At 42.4% G+C, this 19,971-nt stretch overlaps 1 protein-coding gene across 1 annotated transcript in view; it reads right to left on the reverse strand.

Moving 5' to 3' along the window:
* Positions 1–1,676: 1,676 nt before the first annotated feature.
* Positions 1,677–19,971, reverse strand: part of LOC124038455 (ras-related protein Rab-40B-like) — a 44,030-nt gene continuing 25,735 nt past the window's right edge. The window contains exons 2-6 of the mRNA XM_046354360.1: positions 14,600–14,660; positions 11,298–11,358; positions 3,741–3,818; positions 2,988–3,210; positions 1,677–2,829 (exon numbers count right to left, since the gene is read on the reverse strand). Of these exons, the coding sequence (XP_046210316.1) occupies positions 2,522–2,829; positions 2,988–3,210; positions 3,741–3,818; positions 11,298–11,358; positions 14,600–14,660 (731 nt within the window). The 3' untranslated portion in view covers positions 1,677–2,521. The remainder of the gene's footprint in view (positions 2,830–2,987; positions 3,211–3,740; positions 3,819–11,297; positions 11,359–14,599; positions 14,661–19,971) is intronic.

The following is a 19,971-nucleotide window of genomic DNA, read 5'->3' on the forward strand; positions in this document are numbered from 1 at the left end:
AGTGTTTCCTTTATTTTGGCAGTATGTTGTAGAACTGCTATATGGCAGTTAGTTATTTATTTACTCCTGAACTTATTTAGGCTTGCCATAACAAGGGGGTTGAATACTTATTAACTCAAGACATTTCATCTTTTCATTTTTAATTCATTTGTAATAGTTTCTAAAAACATAATTATGGAGTATTGTGTGTAAGGCCAGTGACACAAAATCAAAATGTAATAAATTTTAAATTCAGACTGTAACACAACAAAATATGGAAAATGTCAAGGGATGTGAATACTTTCTGAAGGAACTGTATACACACCCCGTTCACCTCAGTATAACACACGTATGGTGTGGATGTGGATGGTGGGAGAGATCATGGTTCTTAACACAATCAAACTATTGCAAACAAATGCAAGAAAACTAAAGAAAAGTCAAACAAGATACAGAAGATTGCTCGTCAACATCTGCCATGGGTACAGGGTCAGGCAGGAGCTGGTGACTCGCTGATAAACATGCATTTATTCGTATTGGGATCAAATCCACTGCTGCCGTATATTTTTCCGAAGCAAATTGTCATAACATTTATTATGTGACACATAAATACAGTAACCCATGAAATATTTATGTGTTCCATTCACTAACACTACTGAGCTGGTCTCTGTCCAGGTAGACAGTATGTCGGTAATAAAGGTCTTCTGAAACTCTGGATCTATGATGAGGACTTACCGAATGCTGAGTTCCTTCATTGAAGAACAACACATGACCAGAGTCTAAAATAATGGCTGGGAGCCTGATTTTCACACCTCATTTACAAACAGCCACGAGACCATAAAGGTCTTCATTAGATACAGTATGTAAAAATACTCACACCTCCTCCTTTGTAAAGCGCTCTCTAGTAAAGCTAGTGGGTGACATGGAATGCACCCTTTGTTTTCAGGTTTTCATCAGGGACATGTGGGTAAAAACATGATCAAGTGAGATGAGGTGAGTTTCCCTCCTTACAGCGCATTGAGCATGTGGAAAAGTGTAATATAAATGCTATCAATTATTTGTATTTTTATTTATTACTGTCTGAGCAGAGAAGACAGTTCCTGTTTGTGAAGTTTATTGTAAATCCGTGTGGTGATATTTACTGTACAAAACCCTTGTTTGTTCAGTAACGTCCTCAGTCTACTAAGTCTTTGGTGTTGGTGTCACTATCTGAAATAGTATAATCTCTGTCACTGTACACTTGGAAATGAATACAAACCCAAATAGCAGAAAAAATACATTGTATCAAACAACATTGTCATAACTGTACATATCATACAAATTCACTACACAAATGGTTTCTCCATAGAATTGCAGACTTGAAGTTCCAGATGACTTCGGCAGAAATAGTATTTTGCTGTAAAAAGTATGTGTAAAACAAGTAGCTAGATCTTAAAAAGGCTTTGTCCAGTATGTTTTTAAAGGCAGAGGTGTGTAGTATACCATTTATAAGACCAGTCCAGTAACATTTCTTTCATCGTTAAATTAGACTACAGGATTAAAACTAATTTGAATGCTTTGTGTCATTGATTGCAGTGGGTGAGAAAACAGATCATCCACAAATATTGTACACAATAGTACTATTTAGTACTGTATTTTTTACATAGTACATATGTTCATCGTTTTTCTAGAAACATATTATGCACAATCAGAGATGGGCAAAAGATACATCAAATGTTTATTGTTCTAAATACAAGATACTCTAAAGACCAATGTATCAAACTAAAATACAAAATATATTTGCAAGTATACGCCTTCACTACAACAACATTCTCAGTAACTGTAACAAAAATAAAACTTTTACCATTGATGTGATATGTGGTTGTTTATCTACCTTAGTTGAATGCTAAATGACCAAAATGTAAATGTAAAAATAAACAATTGCAAAGTACACCGGGTATTATTATTATTATTGGCCTCGTTTCAGGGACGGAGCTCATTAGAATAATACCCAATAATAATAATACTCTTATCACACCATACTGCCATCAGACTTCTGATACCAATGCAGGGTGAAAGGAGGCCACGAAATTGTGAACCACTATAAAAAAATGGTATAGAAATTTATTTTGTATTTTGGAAATACAAATTACAGGTCTCAAAAGTATCTTGTTACAAAATACATTATATTGTAGTTCAGGCCGGTAAAATACAAATGACCAAATTAATTTAAAAAGTAATTGAAATATATTCATATGGCTCACATATGATCTGGCATCAAAACTTCCTTCTGGTTCCATGGTCAGTGACCCATAGCGCTAATCCAAAATCTCTGAGCGTGACATGTTCCTTCCCCATCTTTGTCCCACCATGGAGCTCCTGTGAGTGCCTGTGGGAGACTGTTGTGCGAATAGAGGCCTAGAACATCCAGTCCCTGTAAACAGCCTCGGTGTTCATCTTAATTTATCCACCGTCTTTGGCTGCACTAGTGCTCTACACCAACTTCCTGTTCATGTGATGACAACCTTCTTCCCCAAGGACTTCTTCTTCCTGTTTCAACTGGTTGCTAGGAGATCTTGCAGCTCTTGCCAGTGCAGCTCTGTTCGGCTGCCGGGCTGAGCGGCGGAGGACGGAAGAGTTTTTTATTTTTCAGCAGCTGGCATCCGGTCCTCTTGGTGGCAATGTGGGTGGTGTTGGCAGCAGTGGTGGTGACAGAGTAGGACCGTCCGTGCATCATGCGGGCATTGAGGCCGCTGGCCATGGAGAAAGACTTAAGGTGGGACTTGAGAGCCAGGGGGAGAGGAAGCTTGTCAACAAGGTGGACAGGGGTGCAGGACACGATAGAACGACAGCACAGGTCCTGAAGACTCAAAACTAAGAGAGAGAGAGAGAAGGGGGGGGGGGTGTGTGAGTGAGACAGAATATTTAATATTTCACAAATATAAATATTACACCACGAGAGGGCACCATTGTGTAAAACAGTGAGAGAGAGTAAGAACTAGCTGCTCTAGGCTCAGTTTATGCTGCCTCACCTTTGATAGGCCTCCAGAGTCTCTCCATGCCATGCCTCATTAAGACTATCCTGGCCAGCTCTGTGAAGGACTCTGTGATATTAAAGTTGCACAGCGGGCTGACCTCAAAGAAGGTGACCCCTAACCTCTCGGCGTACACCTGGGCCTGCTCTGTGGTCACCTGGCGTTTGTAGGCCAGGTGTAACCGGTTCCCCACCAGGATCTTAGGCACTCCCGGTGCATGCTGGGTAGACAGGATGGGGAACAGAAAGTAGTGAGGTACAGATTCTGTTCGTACATAATAAGGGTGTGTATATGCGTATGTGTTACATTGTGTTCTTCCCTGTAATAAGTCAAATAATGGAGTGGTAATAGAAGGTCCCAAGGTGGCAAAAAGGATGTCAAGAATCAATCGTTGAGCATATTTTATTTTTAATTGAAGGTATATAATATTATTCACATAACATGGGCTATCTTGAAAGTCTAACTCTGTGTGGCTAGTTAATGAGTGTGTGAGTTGTTTTGGAGCAAAGGCCAGAGATGTGGGTTGGAGAAGGTTTAGTCATTATCACAAGCAGAAATTGAGCAACATGTCAACATTCAGTGATGTAGACTGCAATTTACCATGTCGCGCCATCCCAAATGGCACCCTATTCCCTTTATAGTGCACTACTTTTGACCAGGGCCCTTTGGGGAATATAGAATAGGGTGCCATTTGGGACACATTTGAGGTTCACTGTTTCTGAGAGAGAGTGATTGATCGATGTCTCTTACCTCATCTATCTCCTTAATCCATCTGTCAATACCATCAAACGACCATCGGTTGGTGATGTCATAGACCAAGATCACACCCTGAGAGATCAAATCAAAAATGTTATTCATCACATGCTTCATAAACAACAGGTGTGGACTAACAGTGAAATACTTACTTATTGGCCCTCCCCAAAAATGCAGAGAAAGAAAATAGAGAAGTAATAGAAAAGTAAAACACGTAATAATAAAATGTATAATAAATACACAATGAGTAACGATAACTTGGCTATATTCAAGGGGTACCAGTACTGAGTCGATGTGCAGTGGTATGAGGTAATTGAGGAAGATATAACTAGGAATAAAGTGACAGATAAGGAACAGTAGCAGTAGTGTATGTGAAGAGTCAAAGTTAGTGCAAAAAGGGTCTGGGTAGCTATTTGGTTAATTATTTGACTAACTATTTATCAGTCTTATGGCTTGCTGGCTGTTCAGGGTCCTGTTGGTTCCAGACTTGATACCTCGGTACCACTTGCTGTGCGGTAGCAGAGAGAACAGTCAATGAATTGGGTGGCTGGAGCGCATTACCCTCTGTATTGCCTTGCGGTCAGATGTCAGGCAGTTGCCATACCAAGCGGTGATGCAGCCAGTCAAGATACTCTCAATTATGCAGCTGTAGAACCTTTTGAGGATCTGAGGGCACATGCCAATTTCAGGCTCCTGAGGGGAAGAGGTGTTGTTGTGCCCTTTTCACAACGGTGTGGTGTGTTTGGGCCATGATACAGTGCCTTCAGAAAGTATTCACACCCCTTGACTTTTTCCACATTTTGTTGTGTTACAGCCTGAAATTAGAATGGATTACATTGAGAGTGTGTGTCACTGGCCTACACACAATACCCCATAATGTAAAAGTGGAATTATACTTTTATAAATGCCGGTAAATTCATTAAAAATTAAACGCTGAGTCAATAAGTATTCAACCCCTTTGTTATGGCAAACCTAAATAAGTTCACAACTACAAATGTGCTTAACAAGTCAAATAATAAGTTTCAATAATAATGTTTAACGTGATTTTTGAATGTCTACATCATCTCTGTACCCTACACATTAAATTATATGTAAGGCCCCTCGGTCGAGCAGTGAATTTCAGACACAGATTCAACCAGAAAGACCAGGGAGGTTTTCCAATGCCTCATAAAGAAGGGCACCTATTGGTAGATGCGTAAAAAAAACACACAAAAAAACAGACATTGACTATCCCATTGAGCATTGTGAAGTTATTAATGACACTTTTGATGGTGTTTCAATACACCCAGTCACTACAAAGATTATAGGTGTCCTTCCTAACTCAGTTGCCGTAGAGGAAGGAAACTTCTCAGGGATTTCACCATGAAGCCAATGGTGACTTTAAAACAGTCACTGAGTTTAATGGCTGTGATAGGAGGAAGCTGAGGATAGATCAATAACATTGTAGTTAACCCACAATACCAACCTAAATGACAGAGTAAAAATAAGGAAGCCTGTACAGAATGAACATAATCCAAAACACGCATCCTGTTTGCAATAAAAAACATATTTTGAGGGGTGCCTGTTCATTATGGGATATACACTTGTTGTTTAGCACCAACCAAAGCAGTGAAACAAGACTTTAGTAGTCAAAATCATTCTTCTTGGGACGACGGGGGTAGCAGGGTTACAAAATGCAATCATATCACGCAAGTATACTATTCTTACTGGACAAAAATATAAACGCAACATGCAGCAATTTACGATTTTACTGAATCACAGTTCATAGGAGGAAATCAGTCAATTGAGATAAATACATTAGGCTCTAATCTATGGATTTCACATGACTGGGCAGGGGCGCAGCCAAGGGTGGCATAGCCCACCCACTTGGGAGCAAGGCCCACCTACTGGGGAGACTGGCCCAGAAAATCAGATTGAGTTTTTCCCCACAAAAGGGCTTTATTACAGACATAAATTACTTTGCAGGTGTTTCTGATTATTAACAATGCCATGCTGGTGGGTGGTAACAATTAAATAAAACCCAGTCCTGAAAATGAACATAAGACTGAAAAGTATTAGCATGTCATATCATATGGGAAACACACAGCATTACCACAGAAAAAAATGATTTCCCACAAATATATAATACTTTGCCTAAAAGTATGACTTATTGACTTGAATTGTGCAACATCATTGGTAAGCTCTGGGCATCATCTTTCAGTTGAAAAAAAGTGGGCCTTTAAACACAAACACACACTCTCTAAGTGGAGATTCACAGTAAAATATGTGATATTGTGTACAGTAGGCTACTGTACAGGAGACCAGAGACAATGAAGCAGACTGTTCAGTTAATTGGGTACAGTGTAAACTATAGAAAGTCTCATGGGAATAGCACATTCCTGTATAAATACAATTAGCTGGAGTAGTCTGTCCAACTGCCAACTACTATTAAGTTTTACTGTCACTGGTGGCGCCAGTTGCTAACACTGAGGATTCAAGCTAACTCTCCATCAGTTTGCATTCCATAGAACTGTTACATGTTGACCAGACCGTGCATGCGACCGCATACGTCATTGCCCGCAAGTTGATTTTGTCCACCCAGACCAGACACCCCAGTTGATTTTGTCCACCCAGACCAGACACCCCAGTTGATTTTGTCCACCCAGACCAGACACCCAAGTTGATTTTGTCCACCCAGATCAGACACCCCAGTTGATTTTGTCCACCCAGATCAGACACCCCAGTTGATTTTGTCCACCCAGACCAGACACCCCAGTTGATTTTGTCCACCCAGACCAGACACCCAAGTTGATTTTGTCCACCCAGACCAGACACCCAAGTTGATTTTGTCCACCCAGATCAGACACCCCAGTTGATTTTGTCCACCCAGATCAGACACCCCAGTTGATTTTGTCCACCCAGACCAGACACCCCAGTTGATTTTGTCCACCCAGACCAGACACCCAAGTTGATTTTGTCCACCCAGACCAGACACCCAAGTTGATTTTGTCCACCCAGACCAGACACCCAAGTTGAAATATCAAAACAATCTCTGAACCAATGATATTAATTTGGGGACAGGTTGAAAATCATTAAACATTTATGGCAATTTAGCTAGCTAGCTTGTTGTTGCTAGCTAATTTGTCCTGGGATATAAACATTGGGTTGTTATTTTACCTGAAATGCACAAGGTCATCTACTCCGACAATTAATCCACAGATAAAACAGTCAACATAGTTTGTTTCTGGTCATCTCTCCTCTTTCAGGCTTTTTCTTCTTCTTTGGACTTTATATGGTGGTTGGCAACCAACTATAAGGTGCATTACCACAACCAACTGGACTGGAGTGTGGACCTCAGTTCATCTTTCAATCAACCACGTAGGTATATGCTCATAAAAACCAACGAGGAGATGTTTTATCCTGACCTGACTCCACACATACATACAGACGGTGCACACACACACACAGTTGAACTGGACAGTGTTCAAGAAGCACAGCCTGCTGCCTCACTATGGTGGTGGTGTCATTGTCACAATGGTCACACCCAGTCTGGGCTCAGTAATGTGCTGATGAGTAACAATCATAAAAATAATAACTTTATTCACCAAGTAATTTTTATTCATTGCCTAGTAGGAGAGAATTCTCAGGAGCTGATCAGCCGTGGTTTGGGATTCAGTAAAAAGACATTTGAAAATAACAGTAGCGAGGCTACATACAGACACCGGTTAGTCAGGCTTATTTAGTATGTACATGTAGGTATGGTTAAAGTGACTATGCATATAAGCAGCAGCGTAAAAAGCGGGGTTGGCAGGTGGTGGGACAGAATGCAGATAGCCCAGTTAGCCAATGTGCGGGAGCATTGGTTGGTCGGGACAATTGAGGTAGTATCTACATGAATGTATAGTTAAAGTGACTATGCATATAAGATGAACAGAGAGTAGCAGCAGCGTAAAAGAGGGGATGGGGGGGCACACAATGCAAATAGTCCGGGTAACCATTTGGTTACCTGTTCAGGAGTCTAATGGCTTGGGGGTAAAAACTGTTGAGAAGCCTTTTTGTCCTAGACTTGGCACTCCTGTACTGCTTGCTATGTGGTAGTAGAGAGAACAGTCTATGACTGGGGTGGCTGGGGTCTTTGACAATTTTTAGTGCCTTCCTTCCTCTGACACCGCCTGGTGTAGAGGTCCTGGATGGCAGGCAGCTTTGCCCCAGAGATGTACTGGGCCGTATGCGCTACCCTCTGAAGTGCCTTGCGGTCGGAGGCCGAGCAATTGCCGTACCAGGCAGTGATGCAACTGGTCAGGATGCTCTCGATGTTGCAGCTGTAGAACCTTCTGAGGACCCAAGCCAAATCTTTTTAGTTTCCAGAGGGGGAATAGGCTTTGTTGTGCCCTCTTCACGACTGTCTTGGTGTGTTTTGACCATTCTAGTTTGTTGGTGATGTGGACACCAAGGAACTTGAAACTCTCAACCTGCTCCACTACAGCCCCGTCGATGAGAATGGGGGCATGCTCGGTGCTCCTTTTCCTGTAGTCCATAATCATCTCATTAGTCTTGGTTACATTGAGGGATATGTTGTTATTCTGGCACCACTCAATCAGGTCTCTGACCTCCTCCCTATAGGCTGTCTCGTCGTTGTCGGTGATCAGGCCTACCACTGTTGTGTCGTCTGCAAACTTAATGATGGTGTTGGAGTTGTGCCTGGCCATGCAGTCGTGGGTGAAAAGGGAGTACAGGAGGGGACTGAGCACGCACTCCTGGGGAGCTCCAGTGTTGAGGATCAGCGTGGCAGATGTGTTGCTACCTACCCTCAGCACCTGGGGGCGGCCCGTCAGGAAGTTCAGGATCCAGTTGCAGAGTGAGGTGTTTAGTCCCAGGTTCCTTAGCTTAGTGATGAGCTTTGAAGGTACTATGGTGTTGAACACTGAGCTGTAGTCAATGAATAGCATTCTCGCATAGGTGTTCCTTTTGTCCAGGTGTGAAAGGGCTGTGTGGAGTGCAATAGAGATTGCATCATCTGTGGATCTGTTTGGGCGGTATGCAAATTGGAGTGGGTCTAGGGTTTCTGGGATAATGGTGTTGATGTGAGCCATGATCAGCCTTTCAAAGCACTTCATGGCTACGGACGTGAGTGCTACGGGTCTGTGGTCATTTAGGCAGGTTTCCTTCGTGTTCTTGGGCACAGGGACTATGGTGGTCTGCTTGAAACATGTTGGTATTACAGCCTCAATCAGGGACGTGTCGAAAATGTCAGTGAAGACACCTGCCAGTTGGTCAGCACATGCCCGGAGCACACGTCTTGGTAATCCGTCTGGTCCTGCAGCCTTCTTTATGTTGACCCGTTTAAAGGTCTTACTCACATCGGCTACGGAGAGCGTGATCACACAGTCGTCCGGAACAGCTGATGCTCTCATGCATGCCTCAGTGTTGCTTGCCTCGAAGTGAGCATAGAAGCGATTTAGCTCATCTGCTAGTGTCGTGTCACTGGGCAGCTCGCGGCTGAGCTTCCCTTCGTAGTCTGTAATAGTTTGCAAGCCCTGCCACATCCGACGAGCGTCGGAGCCGGTGTAGTATGATTCAATCTCAGCCCCGTATTGACGCTTTGCCTGTTTGATGGTTCGTCGCAGGGCATAGCGGGATTTCTTGTATGCTTCTGGGTTAGAGTCCCGCATCTTGAAAGCAGCAGCTCTACCCTTTAGCTCAGTGCGAATGTTGCCTCTAATCCATGGCTTCTGGTTGGGGTATGTACGTACAGTCACTGTGTGGACGACGTCCTCGATGCACTTATTGATAAAGCCAGTGACTGATGTGGTGTATTTCTCAATGTCATCGGAAGAATCCCAGAACATGTTCCTGTCAGTGATAGCAAAACAGTCCTGTAGTTTAGCATCTGCTTCATTTGTACGCGTCTCTGTGTGTGGAGTACAGGTGATCTAGAATTATTTTCCCCTCTAGTTGCACATTTAACATGTTGATATAGATTTATTAGAACTGATTGAAGTTTCCCTGCATTAAAGTCTCTGGCCACTAGGAGCACCGCCTCTGGGTGAGTGGTTTCCTGTTTGCTTATTTCCTTATACAGCTGACTGAGTGCGGTCTTAGTGCCAGCATCTGTCTGTGGTGGTAAATAAAAGTATAGCTGAGAACTCTCTAGGCAAGTAGTGTGGCCTGCAATTTATCACAGTATACTCTACTTCAGACGAGCAAAATCTAGACACTTCCTTAGACATCGTGCACCAGCTGTTGTTTACAAATATGCACAGACCGTCCCCCCTCATCTTACCAGAGTGTGCTGTTCTATCCTGCCGGTGCAGCGTATATCCCGCTAGCTGAATATCCATGTCGTCATTCAGCCATGATTCCGTGAAACAGGATATTACAGTTTTTGATGTCCCGTTGGTAGGATATTCGTGTTCGTACCTCGTCTAATTTATTGTCCAATGATTGCACGTTGGCGAGTAATATTGACGGTAACGGCAGCTTTCCTACTCGCCTTCTGCGGATCCTGATGAAGCTTCCGGCTCTTTGTCCTCTGTACCTGCGTCGCTTCCTCTTGCGAATAACTGGGATGTCGGCCCTGCAGGGTGTTTGGAGAATATCATGTGAGTCTTGCTTGTTGTTGAAAAAATCTTTGTCTAATCCGAGGTGAGTGATCGCTGTCCTGATTTCCAGAAGCTCTTTTCTGCCATAAGATACGGTTGCAGGAACATTATGTACAAAATCATTTACAAATATAGCGAAAAACCCCCAGATAATAGCACAATTGGTTGGGCACCCGTAAAACTGCTGCCATTTCTTCCGGCGCCATTGTGGTTGAACTAAATAGATTTCCTACATACTGGATCCACTAACATTGATGTACCATTAAAGTTTTGCTTTTGAACAGTGCACAAGCCCATCCACTGTCCCTGTTTAGATAGGTGCACCCCCATCCACCCATACTGTACTGTTTCCACAGGAAAGGGTGCTGAGGTCAGTAGTGATGGTGCTGATATACAGATGGATGTGAAAACATGTACAAATAACTTGCATGCACCCCTTCTAGAATATTAGCACAGCCAGTAAGACTTGTGCATGTGGAGGTTGACAGCATAGTATTTACAGGTTGTGGTTAGCGTAGCCTAGTAGTTAGAGCGTTGGACTAGTAACCGGAAGGTTGCGAGTTCAAACCCCCCGAGCTGACAAGGTACAAATCTGTCGTTCTGCCCCTGAACAGGCAGTTAACCCACTGTTCCCAGGCCGTCATTGAAAATAAGAATATGTTCTTAACTGACTTGCCTGGTTAAATAAAGGTAAAAAAAAAAAAAAACAATTCTAAAACATTCTCAAATGGGCTTCTGTGTCCTTTATGTTGAAATTCTCAAGGCTATTCCTTTCCTCAGAGATGAAATCTGTTTTTTGAGTGAGGTTTCCACAGAACCATGTAAGGTTTTATACATTAGGGTTTACTATGCACTGTGTAGCAGCAGCCAAGAGAAACATTCCCCTGCTGTAAACATGTTATTGTGAAACAATAATGTGTAACCCATTATCAAACAGTGTACTGAAGAACGAATCTAACTCAATCACACACACCTGCGCTCCTCTGGAGTAAGAGCGGAAGATGGTGCAGAAGCGCCCCTGGCCAGAGGTGTCCCTGAAACAACACACAGAGGTCAGGGGTTAAGAATGTCAACCATATGTCAATCAAAACACACAGTATTCCAACAACATTCCACCCCTATTATAATGACTTTATAAAGGCAAGGCATCTATTGCTATCATTTGTCAGACAATCACCAATTATCTATGTTTAGCAAAACTGATAACTTCTCAAATGTATAGTATATTTGGCTGTGAAATTCAGACATTTCATACATCCCTTACAAAGAGGAGATTAACTACATATATTCAAAACCTACTGTGGTGTAATAAACACCAAAACACTAAGATTAAGCCTGCATTTAAGAGAATGCAATTGGGTAAGGTAGTGAGAGTACAGAGCTAAAACAATAACATGTTTCCAGATTGCATTCTCCAGACCTGGATGGCACAGCAGTGTTCGGGTTCGCACGCACGCACGCCCCCGCACGCCCGCCCACACACTCTGGCCCTGACACAGCTCAAAGCTGTGGCTTTGAGCTGTGTTTTTAATTCAATGAGAGTCATGCACATGTAAAACATTGAACACTTGTTTCTTGATATAATTTCATATACTGACACCACATACCATATTTCACACACTAGCCTACTATGAAGGGAGAAGCTTTAGTTTTATAGAGTATAGAAATGTCAATATATTAATAACAGGAGAATAACCCCATGTTGTTTAGATACTCATATTCTCCTTTCTTCTCACAAGCTTATTGCGTGTATCCATAGGCCTACTCCACCTGCAGATTGGATATCCTTGCCAAGTTCACAATTTTCACAACTGGCCAATTCTGCACGCTAATGCTTGTTATCTCTTTGTTAATATGTTAGCCGCTCTATAATTGACCAATGTTCCACCATGCCACGCTAGCATTTGACCAATGTTCTCCACACTGTGATTAGTGTGTAGCCATGGTGAGGAGGATAGAGAGCATTACTAACAGCCCTCCTGTTAAAGTAATAACGTGTCTCATCCTTTTAGACATCAAACTAAGTTTCCAGATGAATCATTTAATATTGACTTGACTAAAAGCAAAACCCTCTAAAAATAAAAGTAGCACTCTCATGGTAAGGGTTAGGAGTAAAGAAGAGGAGGGCAAAGGACACATGATGGGAACCACGGAGTGTGTGTGATGTCGATTAGTGTGCATCTGTGCATATGTGTGTACAGTGCCTTCAGAAACAATTCCCACCTCCTGACTTATTCCACATTTTGTTGTGTTACAGCCTGAATGGATTAAAAAATATACATTTCACCCATCTACACACAATACCTCATAATAACAAAGTAAAAACGTATTTATAGATATTTCGGCAAATCTATTGAAAATTAAATACAGAAATATCTCATTTACATTAGGATTCACACCCCTTAGTCAATACATGTTAGAATCACCTTTGGCAGAGATTGCAGCTGTGAGTCTTTCTGGGTAAAAGTCTCTAAGAGCTTTGCGCACCTCGATTGTGCAACATTTGACCATTATAATTGTTTTATTCTTCAAGCTCTGTCAAGTTGATTGTTGATCATTGCTAGACAATCATTTTCAAGTCTTGCCATAGATTTTCAAGTAGATTTAAGTCAAAACTGTAACTCAGGGCCTCCCGGGTGGCGCAGTGGTTAAGGACGCTGTACTGCAGCGCCAGCTGTGCCACCGGAGACTCTGGGTAACCGGCCGCGACCGGGAGGTCCGTGGGGCGACGCACAATTGGCCTAGCGTCGTCCGGGTTAGGGAGGGGTTGGCCGGTAGGGATATCTTTGTCTCATCGCGCACCAGCGACTCCTGTGGCATCCGTTTCTTTTTTATCCTGAAAACCTCCCCAGTCCTTATCAATTATAAGTATACCCATGACATGATGCAGCCACCACTATGCTTGAAAATATGGAGAGTGGTACTCAGTAATGTGTTGTATTGGATTTTCCCCAAACATAACACTTTGTATTCAGGACAAAAAGTTAGTTGCTTTGCCACATTTTTTTGCAGTATTACTTTAGTGCCCTGTTTCAAACTAGATGCATGTTTTGGAATATTTTTATTCTGTACAGGCTTCTTTTCTTTTCACTCTGTTATTAAGGTTAGTATTGTGGAGTAACTACAATGTTGTTGATCCATCCTCAGTTTTCTCTTAGCACAGCCATTACATTCAGTAAATGTTTTATAGTCATCATTGGCCTCATGGTGAAATCCCTGAGCGGTTTCCTTCCTCTCCAGCAACTGAGTTAGGAAGGATGCCTGGGATCTTTGTAGTGACTGGGTGCATTGATACACACTTCACCAAGCTCAAAGTGATATTCAATGTCTGCTTTTTCTTTTTACCCATCTACCAATAGGTGCCCTTCTTTGTGAGGTATTGAAAAAACTCCCTGGTCTTTATGGCTAAATCTGTGTTTGAAATGCACTGCTCAACTGTGGCACCTTACAGATAATTGTATGTGTGGGGTACAGAGATGAGGTAGTCATTCAAAAATCATGTTAAACACTATTATTGCACACAGATTGATGAGTCCATGCAACTTATTATATGACTTTAAGCAGATTTTTACTCCTGAACATATTTAAGTTTGACATAACAAAGGGGTTTTGACTTAAGGAATTTCAGCTTTTTATGTTTGATCAATTTCAAAACATTTCTTAAAACATAATTCCACTTTGGCATTATGGGGTATTGTGTTTAGGCCAGTGACAAAAAAAAGCTCAGAATTGAACCCATTTTAAATTCCGGCTGTAACAAAAAAACAAAAAAAATCAAAGGGTGCGAATACTTTCTGAAGGCACTGTATGTTGTGTCTGTCTGTCTGTCTTTCCCTCATCCCTATTCTGCTGCTTTGACAAATCTGGCTACAATTCCTCTTAGTGTAATCAGACTCACATGTTTCTTATTGAGCCTATGTACAGAGCTCTCTCCCCCATTGCTCTTCTCTTTACAACAACTCTCAGGAATGTCTCTCTCTCTCTCGCTGACAATACTCTATTCTTCTCCTAATCTGATCAACATGATACAGTCAAATTGCACTCTATCACCTACAGTATATAGAGCCATATGGGACCTGGTCAAAAGTAGTGCACTACATAGGAAACAGGGTGCCATTTGGGACAGGAACTAGGAGGCCATAGAGTCCCATTTACAGTTTCAATATGTTCCAATAACCCTGATGTGGAATTGGGATGAGTTTAGCATGGTAACGGCCGGGTGGGTGTGTTTGTGCATGCGTGCGAGTGTGTGTTGTGTACAGTGACTTCACTCACCAGAGCTGCAGTTTGACTCTTCTTCCGTCTAGGAGTATCGTTGTCGTCTTGTAGTCGATTCCTGCCAACAACACGAAACAAGAGAAACAGATGCTAATAACATCTCCGTTAGCCTACTCTGGATGTATCTAGGCCCTGACAGTATGTCTGAGCTGTCATGATTATTCTACATGACAGACAGAGAGGGGGAGAGAGCGAGAGAGGGGGGAGAGAGATGAATAAGAGGGTATTAATAAGGCTGTGTATGTTTCAGGAGGTAACATGTGGAAGAAGCAGGATGGAGATTAAACTGAGTAAATTAACATGCCTGTAGCCATATGGGACCTGGTCAAAAATAGTGCACTAAATAGGGAAAAGGTGCCATTTGGGAAGTAGACCATGAGAGAGGGAGGTAGATGTGTAAAGTAAGCACTGAGGCAATGCTGTAATCTCTGTCCAGCACATACACAAACTGTAATCTCTATCCAGCACATGCACACGCTGTAATCTCTATCCAGCACATACACACACTGTAATCTCTATCCAGCACATGCACACGCTGTAATCTCTATCCAGCACATACACACACTGTAATCTCTATCCAGCACATATACATGCTGTTATCTCTATCCAGCACATACACAAACTATAATCTCTATCCAGCACATACACACGCTGTTATCTCTATCCAGCACATACACAAACTATAATCTCTATCCAGCACATGCACACGCTGTAATCTCTATCCAGCACATATACATGCTGTTATCTCTATCCAGCACATACACACACTGTAATCTCTATCCAGCACATACACAAACTGTAATCTCTATCCAACACATTACACACTGTAATCTCTATCCAGCACATACACGGATGAACACATGCACAGAATACATTCACATGCACGCACAGGTCACTCAGACTAATCATAGAAAGCTGGGATGGAAATCTGATCCTCTGATCCTGTTGAAATCTACATATTCTCACATTCTCTGTCTCTATGCCCTCTTTTCACTCTACGTTATCTACCTATCCTCCCTCCCTACCCCCTACCTCCCCCTCACTCACTACCTCCCTCCCTCTGTCTCTCTCTCTGTCTCTATAAGGCAGTGAAAAGAACAACTATCCCTAGAAAGATCCACATAATTCCCACATTCTTCTCACATTCTCTCTTCACAGGATTCCTAGTGTTTGTGTGTGCTCGTGTGTTTGTGCATGTGTGTCAAAGCTCAGGAATCCTGTTTTTCTCTGGATACCAGATCCATTATTAACCCATCACCCCGTAGACATGACATTATCACCATGGAATGACATGTGTGAAGATGACAATAACATGTGTTCATTGAAATCAAGCTAAAACCATGACCATGTAAGGGTTAAATCATACAGTACTGGATGATGAAATCCCACACAGGATCTCACCCAGAGGGCATGACTCATACTGCACAGCACAAATACTGAAGCTACATAGTGACAGCAGCAGCATGCACAAATTTTACATTAAAATGCCAGTCATTTAGCAGACGCTCTTATCCAGAGTGACTTACAGTTGTGAGTGCATACATTTCATACTTTTTAGCCTATTCACTGATGGCAATGCCAGTTGATGTAAATATATTTGACTAGTCATGCTTATTGGTGTATAGGTTAAGTTTCATAATTTAGTGTAATTCAAGTGGCGTGTGTACAGTATAATAGTCATGTATCTTAGTTATTACACGCTTACAACATACAGATACAGAGCCTGTGACCATTAAATATGTCAGACAGCGCGAGAGCTGCTGCTAGAGCATCTCAAACAGCAAACGCACAGGCAACAGAATGCAGGCTTCATCAGCCAGTCACACCAGTAGACATTTTGGTAACATATGTTTGAACCTGGACGTTTTACAACATATTATGAGACATGTCTTACTTTGCTTCAAAGTAGCCTAGCCAAAATCAGACCATATCCATGGAGGGAATTATTTTATATCAACTTTCTTTCATTGTCCAGTAGCACATAGTAGATCTCCCCTCTTTCAACATTTCCAAAGAATATTTTAATCTCTGTCACATGAAACCGCTCGCATGTGTGACAACGGTGTTTTCCCAATAATTGCATTATGGATCGAACATTTGCTCGTAGTCTGCTGCCTTGTGCGGCATAGCTGCACGTAAATGTGAAGAAATAATAATCCATCAACATTTTAAGCTAAACGTTCTGATCTGTAGTTTTAGACTCATTGCTTTTAAAAAAAATGATGTAGCCTAGGCCTACTGGTTGTATGAATTTGGGATCTATCGTTCCACAACTGTCCCAGAGTCTGTTTGGAATAGGCTATTTCTTTCTCGACAAGCTGGCCAACAGAATAGGTAATGTTTTCTACTATGGGGATAGTAGATTGACATAGGCCAGTGATTTGGCTGTTCGTTACTTGTCTTGTTGGCTGAGGAAAAGTCTGTGTGGAAAATTATTCTAGCATCTTCAAAGTGTCCATCAGAATTCCGTAAGAAGGACCGCACATCGTTGCATCCTCAATTTGCATTTTCTGTTAACATGAATTACCATAATCAAAATGTGATTTCTGTCATTCTGAGCCCCATGGGGTGGCCGCCCTTATCAGGTTGCGCACCCAATGCATATGGGTCCGGTAAATTTCTCAAATGACCAGTAAATTAAAATGCTGCTGGTCAAATGTCCGGAGCAACATTTTCCTAACAGACACCCTGATACACACACATAGACGCAAGCATACACGCCAACAAACACACACACACACACACACAGATGCAAGCACGCATGCACAGACACACACTGGGTATCTGTGAGCATTAAGATGAAGCTTCAGTATGTACTCGGAGCCTTACCACGTCTGGAAGCAGCAGAGTGTACTGTGTTTTTAATTCCAGTGAGATCAGACAAGTCCTGGTAATTACAGTAATCAGGGCAGAAAAGCCATTCTCTACTTTTGTTCACTGAGAGGTGTTTCTGACAGCAGCACAATTTTAACATGTTCATATGTGTGCATGCGTGCCTCCGTGCGTGCCTCCGTGCGTGCCTCCATGCGTGCCTCCGTGCGTGCGCTCACAGATGCCAATGGCAGCTGTCAAATCACATTTAATGCTTTTCCTCCACATGGAAGAGTTGGTTCCCCAGTCCAACTGTCACCCCTGGCAAACACCCTCCTCATGACCTGCACCCATAATGCAATCCATCTAGGTGTTACTCCTGCCTTTAAGGGGGTCAAGAATGTAGGTCTTAACACTGTATGTCTGTCCTGGCCCAACTGTCTGGTTGGGTTTGGAGCGGTGTTGTTCCGAGACGTTGTTTACATGTGTTGTTTACATTTCTATCTGGCCCGCGTACTGATTTGGGTTGTCAATTAATTTTGGCCCGCTTCATCACCGCCCGCCAAGTCACAGCAAGCACTGCCAACGTGCTGCACACCAAATGTCAGCACAATGCCACACACACACCTACCTCCTCCCAGACCCACATACAGTGGGGCAAAAAAGTATTTAGTCAGCCACCAATTGTGCAAGTTCTCCAACTTAAAAAGATGAGAGAGAGGCCTGTAATTTTCATCATAGGTACACTTCAACTATGACAGACAAAATTAGATACAAAATTCCAGAAAATCACATTGTAGGATTTTTTTATGAATTTATTTGCAAATTATGATGGAAAATAAGTATTTGGTCAATAACAAAAGTTTATCTCAATACTTTGTTATATACCCTTTGTTGGCAATGATAGAGGTCAATAGTTTTTTGTAAGTCTTCACAAGGTTTTCACGCACTGTTGCTGGTATTTTGGCCCATTCCTCCATGCAGACCTCCTCTAGAGCAGTGATGTTTTGGGGCTGTTGCTGGGCAACACGGACTTTCAACTCCCTCTAAAGATTTTCTATGGGGTTGAGATCTGGAGACTGGCTGGGCCACTCCAGGACCTTGAAATTCTTCTTACGAAGCCACTCCTTCATTGCCCGGGCGGTGTGTTTGGGATCATTGTCATGCTGAAAGACCCAGTCACGTTTCATGCCAGTCATGTTTCATTCAATGCCCTTGCCGATGGAAGGAGGTTTTCACTCAAAATCTCACGATACATGGCCCCATTCATTCTTTCCTTTACATGGATCAGTCGTCCTTGTCCCTTTGAAGAAAAACAGCCCCAAAGCATGATGTTTCCACCCCCATGCTTCACAGTAGGTATGGTGTTCTTTGGATGCAACTCAGCATTCTTTGTCCTCCAAACACGACGAGTTGAGTTTTTACCAAAAAGTTATATTTTGGTTTCATCTGACCATATGACATTCTCCCAATCTTCTTCTGGATCATCCAAATGCTCTCTAGCAAACTGCAGATGGGCCTGGACATGTACTGGCTTAAGTAGGGGGGGGACACGTCTGGCACTGCAGGATTTGAGTCCCTGGCGGCGTAGTGTGTTACTGATGGTAGGCTTTGTTACTTTGGTCCCAGCTCTCTGCAGGTCATTCACTAGGCCCCCCCGTGTGATTCTGGGATTTTTGCTCACCGTTCTTGTGATAACTTTGACCCCATGGGGTGAGATCTTGCGTGGAGACCCAGATCAAGGGAGATTATCAGTGGTCTTGTATGTCTTCCATTTCCTAATAATTGCTCCCACAGTTGATTTCTTCAAACCAAGCTGCTTACCTATTGCAGATTCAGTCTTCCCAGCCTGGTGCAGGTCTACAATTTTGTTTCTGGTGTCCTTTGACAGCTCTTTGGTCTTGGCCATAGTGGAGTTGGAGTGTGACTGTTTGAGGTTGCGGACAGGTGTCTTTTATACCGATAACAAGTTCAAACAGGTGCCATTAATACAGGTAACGAGTGGAGGACAGAGGAGCCTCTTAAAGAGGCTTGTTTGTAGGTGACCAAATACTTATTTTCCACCATAATTTGCAAATAAATTCATTAAAAATCCTACAATGTTTTTTTTTCTCATTTTGTCTGTCATAGTTGAAGTGTACCTATGATGAAAATTACAGGCCTCTCTCATCTTTTTAAGTGGGAGAACTTGCACAATTGGTGGCTGACTAAATACTTTTTTGCAGCACTGTACACACACAAGCCAGCCACGGTAAGGCTGGATCATATCATAACTAATGGCACTGATCGTATCTTCTACCAGACTGAAAGTTTAAAACTGTTGTTGGCTAAATGTCCATGCCACGTGTTGGTGCCTAGCCTGCAGAAAATGTAATCTTGGTTGTCAAAATGTTTTAAGATAAAGGATTCACACGCGGGTATGAATTACTACTAATGGGCAACATGACACACAAGCAAGCATAAATTAGTTAACAATTGAACCATTTACTTTATGAAATTACAGTCTGATGCGCTTGCATCGGTGAATTCAACATCAATTGCGCTACTTTCGTGTCCCG

The sequence above is a fragment of the Oncorhynchus gorbuscha genome, linkage group LG06 (genome assembly GCF_021184085.1).
Source record: "Oncorhynchus gorbuscha isolate QuinsamMale2020 ecotype Even-year linkage group LG06, OgorEven_v1.0, whole genome shotgun sequence".
Lineage (NCBI taxonomy): Eukaryota > Metazoa > Chordata > Actinopteri > Salmoniformes > Salmonidae > Oncorhynchus > Oncorhynchus gorbuscha.